Source organism: Macadamia integrifolia, chromosome 13 (assembly GCF_013358625.1).
Source record: "Macadamia integrifolia cultivar HAES 741 chromosome 13, SCU_Mint_v3, whole genome shotgun sequence".
In the NCBI taxonomy this organism is placed as follows: Eukaryota; Viridiplantae; Streptophyta; class Magnoliopsida; order Proteales; family Proteaceae; genus Macadamia; species Macadamia integrifolia.
In genome coordinates this window covers 13,783,110-13,789,887 of record NC_056569.1, presented here as the reverse complement: position 1 = coordinate 13,789,887, position 6,778 = coordinate 13,783,110, and the positions used below count along the sequence as shown (strand labels likewise).

At 37.4% G+C, this 6,778-nt stretch overlaps 1 protein-coding gene across 1 annotated transcript in view; it reads left to right on the top strand.

The window, feature by feature from the left end:
• The first annotated feature begins 3,984 nt into the window (after positions 1–3,984).
• LOC122058832 (prolyl endopeptidase-like) overlaps positions 3,985–6,778 on the top strand; it is a 6,781-nt gene continuing 3,987 nt past the window's right edge. Inside the window, exons 1-6 of the mRNA XM_042621526.1 lie at positions 3,985–4,405; positions 4,517–4,736; positions 4,850–5,050; positions 5,160–5,230; positions 5,337–5,499; positions 6,095–6,688. Coding sequence (XP_042477460.1) covers positions 4,095–4,405; positions 4,517–4,736; positions 4,850–5,050; positions 5,160–5,230; positions 5,337–5,499; positions 6,095–6,688 — 1,560 coding nt within the window. The 5' untranslated portion in view covers positions 3,985–4,094. The remainder of the gene's footprint in view (positions 4,406–4,516; positions 4,737–4,849; positions 5,051–5,159; positions 5,231–5,336; positions 5,500–6,094; positions 6,689–6,778) is intronic.

Genomic DNA, 6,778 nt, shown 5'->3' with positions numbered 1-6,778 from the left:
TTTTTTTTTTTTTTGTGAGAAATAGTTTGGTATCTCTATGTGCAAAATAATTTTTTTAAGAAATGAGTGAAGAGATCCCTTCACCCATTTTTCTTATAACTCTCTTTCTCCACTTTGGACTGAAGAAGAGGGAGCAAGGGGCTTGGATTTTTAATTACAAAGCAAATGACTACTTTATCCCTCCATATTGAGCATTTAAGCACATGCTCATTAAAGTGCAACGCAAAAATAAATGAAAATCATTTTTTGCCAAAATACATAAATGACTCTTGATCTCTTTTTGATTTTTGTGTTCTACCAATTTTTTTTTTTTTAAATAGAAACAAGCTTCATAAATGATACCAAATATCGCCAAAACCATTTTTGTGAACAAAAATAAAAGAGAAAAATTATACCAAAGAGGGCCTTAACATGAATCATGCATTGCATACATTTGTGCATACGCCACAAAAAAGATTATTCTAAAAAAGCTACTTGATTTAGCCTTGAACTCTATGAGTAGGCATACGGTTTAACCTCGTACCTCTCCGAGCAAATCTAGAATAGGTAGTGTAGACACATGTATATCCAAACATAAGGAATAATAAAGAAAACGGAGAACACAAATACACACACACACACACACAACGGTGGGATAGGAAAAATAAGAAAAAGGAAAAGTTCTTTGAGCTGCTTTAGTAAGGTACGTTATCACCTTTGTGTTTATGTCTCTCCTTCTCACATAAAATGACATCGTTGCCCTCTAATGCATGATGTTGTTTGACACACCTCATTGGTGTGCTCCTCTATGCCACGTGCTCAAAGAACCATCTCCCATAAGAAAATTATGTGGTTGATACTCAATCTCAAACGTCTCCCTTATAAGGGTTTCCCCACATATCTCATCAGCATTCACATTGACAATGTTGAGTTCAGATTTTCTTGATTGTTTGATGTAGACATAGTTGTGCTGTATCCGATTTTTACGGAGAAAAGAAAGACATCAAATGGGTATTTTTCATAAATTATATTTTGGGAAAACAATCACTACATGGTCGTGGTCCCCTATGCCAAAAATAGGAGGTGGCGAAAGAATCACCTTACCTCAAGTTAGATGCTTGTACGTCTTTTCTAGTTGATCTCTATACTAGTGCATTGACCACGCGATCATGTAACAATTCTCAACCATTTCTTACCAAAATAAAATAAAAAAAAAAAATAATTTCCCAACCCTTTATATCTGGAGGATGAAATATGCCTTTGGAATCTTGGTTTTATTCCAGATAAGAAAGCAGTACATATACCCAACCCCAATTAAAGGTGGGATTCGATAGGCTTCAACCAGCAAAGGTCCCCTTGCCAAGTGCGGATCAAAATCCTCTATTTTTCCCATCCATGTTTTTCCTTGTTTTGCTACCTACAGAACGCGACACGTGGACAATAAGGAGACCAACGGTCAAGATTGGGTGATGATTATTACATCCGGTGCGTTGGTCTTAAAGTTGTCCACGTGTCGCATTCTGCAGGTAGCAAAACAAGGAAAAACAGGGATGAGAAAAACAGAGGATTATTTTCCGCCAAGTGCCTGGGTTGGGACCTACAATCTTGAAAATATGCCTTTCACTCTCATTGTGAATGTGTGGTGGTATGGACAGATAATTGCCATTGGCGTCCATATCAGTCTTATGATCCATCCTTTCAACACTTTCCTCCACTAATAACAACATTAACAAGTCATGGAATTGTTGGATTTTTCCATATCAAAACAACCAAGATCACAACAGATAGTTCTTTTGTCGTCAACAAGGAAATAAAAGAAAAAAGAAGAAAAATCCATGGGCTGATTAGTGGTGGTAACATTTCTTAAGGGACAAAGCTTTTCCCATTTTTGTTTTAAGGTTAACTCAATGCAGACTCTAGTCACTTTACCACTTCCAGAGAAAGTAAAAGATAGGTGAACAAATGACATAGCTATACAAATTCCCTTTAGCTTGAAATCACAAATAGTGACCTAATGCAGAAGAAAAGTGTAGATCCTCTTCTAGGATGATTGAGGGGATGGACTAGGAAACCAATTTTTCTTGTCGGATAGGAACTTTTGCTTTGAGAGTGGTGTGGGATTGTATGAAGTTTCCAATTCTCTTTATGCTCCCTCTTGGAATCTTTATCAAGGCTATTAAAATTGAAATTAGGGGATTAAATCGGTTTTTTATCGATTTTGGTTCGGTTAGAATCAATCCCAAAAAATCTTAGAATTGATCATTAAATCTGAAAACCTAACAATCAATCAGATGATCAAAACCCTAAAATCAAACCCTGTTGAATCGGTTGGAATTGGGATTGGTCTTGACTAATAGTGTCAAAATGGAACTAGAATCGAATATTAGAAGTGAAATCGACCGTTTATGATAGAATGGAACAAGACTGTAGAGAAATTGCTCGATTCTAATTTTATGTCTCTTGGTTTGATTTTGACTTAGATAAAAAAAATCAACGGTTCTAAATCAAACAGTAACCAATAATACCAGATCAAATAGAAACCGATAAAATTGAACCAAATATCTTATATTCTACCTTATGTTCAAGCAAAGGCTGGTTTTGTATTTCTAAGGGATTGTATTTCTAAGGTGACTTTTATGATGTTAAAATGTCCAGTAAGAGAATCCGCAAGATATATATATATATATATATATATTATAAGCTTTAGATATTCTAAACTTACATATTTAAGTTCTCATATTAAGTGTAAAAGCAATCGAATTAAAAAGTGTAAAGGTGAAACCGAATATAAACCATAATTAAACCACATTACGAATCAAAATTACAAACCATTTTTCATAACTGGCACTACAAACCGCATATAAACCAGATAATAAAAAAAAAAAGAAATTGATAAAACCAGACCAAATGCAAAACGACTATGAATTTTGTTGATTCTTATACGCTTCAGTGCTGATATGCATCTCACCAAAATAAAAACTGAACCACATAATCAAAATTGACTGATTGAGACCCTTAATCTCTTAACTGATTGGACCAATTTGAGTCATCCGACTCCCATTTTTTTAAACGACTGTCTATGTATTCCTTTTCATTCCTTGAATATATTAATAGGATAAATTCTTAGATCTACTAGATTAAAATAATAAGTACAAAACAATTACATTAAAAAAAACGTCGACACTACTTGTTTTATAATTTATTTTCTTATCTAAGTAGATCTATAGTCCGGATATTGATACAATTCATCTCATTCTTCTTTGTAGTAGAAGTAGAGTACTTTAGTAGATTTCGCTTCATTTATCATTTAGTTCAGTCTAATTAGGTTATTCTCTTAAATGAAATTTCAATAATGATAAAAGAAAAAAAAAAAAATTTAGAGGAGTCTTTATGTCTAGTACCAAGGATCCTAGTTAAAAAAAAAAAAAAAAGATCGTATGGGTGCTTTACCAGGACTAACTAGTAAAAGGCCAACTTTCCCTATAAATTATGAGATGGTGTTTGAGAAAGAGAGAGAGGGATGCTAGCATAGAGAGAGGAGAGAGAGAGAGAGAGAGAGAGAGAGAGAGAGAGAGAGAGGTGCTAGCGTAGGCTATCGAACAGGAAAATTCATACAAAACGAAAGGGAAGGAACAATCGAAGAAAAGTGGATCCAGTGCATAATGCACTGGTTATAACCTCCACTTGTAGAGCAGGCGCTAGGAGTGTGAAAAGTCTGAGGATGCTCGTGTCACATGCATTCTCCCTCTCCCCCCCTCGTCTAGTGTGCGTGGACAAGTGAACGGATCAGGCTCAAGTACGAGAATGTTCTTGTATGTCCCTAGTCCGTGGATTTAGAATCTATTAAATGTAAAGAGAGAAAATTGATTCTAGATCATGGACCAAAGTCGTTCTCATACATCCTCCTACGTGAACCTGATCCGTTCTCTTTGGACAATTCCTTAGATGTAATAAATAAATAAATAAATGAACACATAATCAAGATAGTGAAGAAACGATGGCGACACCATAACGCCATTCTTTCCCGCTTCTTTCCCTCTAAACCCTGAAAGTGTCGTTGGCATCTTGCATGGGTTTCTGAGACGGAGACCGCCATAGAAGTCGTCAGTGCCACAATGTTCTCATACGCCCGCCATGCCCACGACATCGCCGGACCCCTTCTCACCTGTAAAGTGTGCCGCCCACTACCTCATCGCCTTTTCTCCCTTGTTACTAATAAACAAACCAGACCTTACTCTTTCCCAGCTCACCTTCCCCTTCTCTCTCCTTCTCGCTTTGCCCTCTTCCCTGTTTCATCAACATCTCTCTCCTCGATGGGCTCCTTGTCTGCCACAGAAGAGCTGTCCTTAAAGTATCCTTTCGCTCGGATGGACGAGTCAGTTGTGGATGACTATCATGGTCTTAAAATCTCTGATCCGTATCGATGGTACTGTTCTGTAATGGGAGAAAATTTCAAATTTCTCTTTCTAAATGTGGAAAAAAAAAAAGAAGCTTAATTTAAATTACATTTTTTGTCAATTGTGTTTTCTCTGGGCAGGCTTGAGGACCCAGATGCAGACGAAGTTAAAGATTTCGTCCAGAAGCAAGCGAGTCTAACTGAATCTCTGCTTCGAACTTGCGATACGAGGGAGAAGTTTCACCAACAAATTACCAAATTATTTGATCACCCTCGGTTTGGTGCTCCGTTTAAGCGACAGCATAAGTACTTTTACTCCCATAACACAGGGCTTCAAGCGCAAAATGTCCTCTATGTGCAGGTTGGCGCCTCGACCTCAGCTAAAGAGTTTAAGGAGGAATAGGTCAATGGGGTGGTGGGAAATGGGAAGCACTGTTTTTCTTATCTCATTTGGGGGTTTTTCCCCTCTTTCAGGATAGTTTGGATGGAAAAGCAGAGGTTTTGCTTGACCCAAATGGGCTCAGTGAAGATGGAACAGTCGCTCTCAATGTATATGCCGTTAGTGAGGATGCCAAGTTCATGGCTTATGGGCTTAGCTCCAGTGGCAGTGATTGGGTCACCATTAAAGTTATGCGAGTTGAGGATAAGACCGTCGAGCCTGATACTCTCTCGTGGGTGAGCATTATCAATCATCAACCTCAATTCCAACTTGCAATACAAAGACTGAAGAAGAGTTTTGGTGGGTGTGTTTGCACTAATGTTTATGCACATTTACTTGTCTCAGGTTAAGTTCTCATCAATTAGTTGGACCCATGATAGCAAAGGTTTCTTCTATAGCCGCTATCCAGCTCCCAAGTGAGTTGTGCTTCTATTTAAGTATTCATGCTAAGAAGCTCAGGTTGATTCTTACCATTTTAGGATTTATGGCTCTGTGAGAATAATAATGTGTACTGAACTGTAGGGAAGGAGAACAAATAGAAGCTGGGACTGAGACGAATGTGAACCTTTATCACGAGCTCTACTATCATTTCTTGGGTACAGACCAATCCCAAGATGTTTTGTGTTGGAAGGATCCTGAAAACCCGAAATATATGTTCGGGGCTGAAGTCATGGATGATGGGAAGGTAACACACTATCTAATCACACTGAACCATTGAAGCCACACATCCTAATTTTTTGGCATTACTTTATATTAGCTTCCTGTTAATCTTGAGGTTTATAGGGTGGATGACCTATTTGTTGAAGGAGTGGTCATTTGATTTCTTTCACCCCTCTCAATGTAGCCTGCAAACTTGTGGACTGTTTCTCTAGAACAGGAGGATATATTGATATTGTAGTCATCTTGAAATTTCATTTTCCAGGCAATTCTTATTTTTCCCTTGCCATTGCTTGATGAAAAATTGTGTGAAATGGTCATAAGAGATTTTCTTCTGGAGCAAGTCCACCTAGCCAGCTTCTTCCATTCATCACTAAAGTGAATATAACCTTATTGCCTCAACCCAAATACTTTGTTCTTTGGTCCCAGTATTGGAGTTACATAAACTGCTTGCTCTGTTATATAAAGTGAAATTATCAAGACTAATTTCTTATCATCAATAATTGAGGCTACCCTTTGTGATTTGCTGGAAAATATCCACAAACCAATTATTTTATTTAGAGATTGCAGAAATTTGGTGTCATACTCCTCTAGTTGACTTAATTCTTTGTTTTAATATGCAGTTCGTGCTACTATACATCAAGCAGGGCTGTGATCCAGTCAACAAACTTTACTACTGTGACTTGTCTTTGCAACCTAATGGGCTTGAAAGTTTTAAGGAGAGAAATGAAATGCTTCCTTTTACTAAGCTTGTTGACAATTTTGAAGCAAGTTACCGAGCTGTTGCAAATGATGGCACAATATTCACCTTTTTGACTAATAAAGATGCTCCCAAGTATAAGTTAGTCCGAGTGGATCTGAAGGAACCAACAGTTTGGACTGATGTCCTCCGAGAATCTGAGAAAGATGTGCTTGAATCAGCTTATGCTGTTAACGGAAACCAAATTCTGGTCAGTTACTTGAGTGATGTCAAGTATGTTCTACAGGTGAGAGACATGGAAACAGGTTCATTGATAAATCGTTTGCCAATTGATATTGGAACAATTTATGGGATTAATGGTAGGCGCAAAGACACTGAAGTTTTTATTGGATTCACTAGCTTCCTCACTCCTGGTATTATATATCGGTGCAACTTAAAGACTGTGGTTCCGGAGATGATGATATTCCGAGAAATTGTGGTCCCTGGATTTGATCGTTCAGAGTTTCGGGTTAATCAGGTATGTTGACTCTGCTTTTAACTTCTTAATGATTATTACTAACCAGTTTTTGTTGTATTTTCCTTCTCTTTTTTTTTTGGGGGGGGGGGG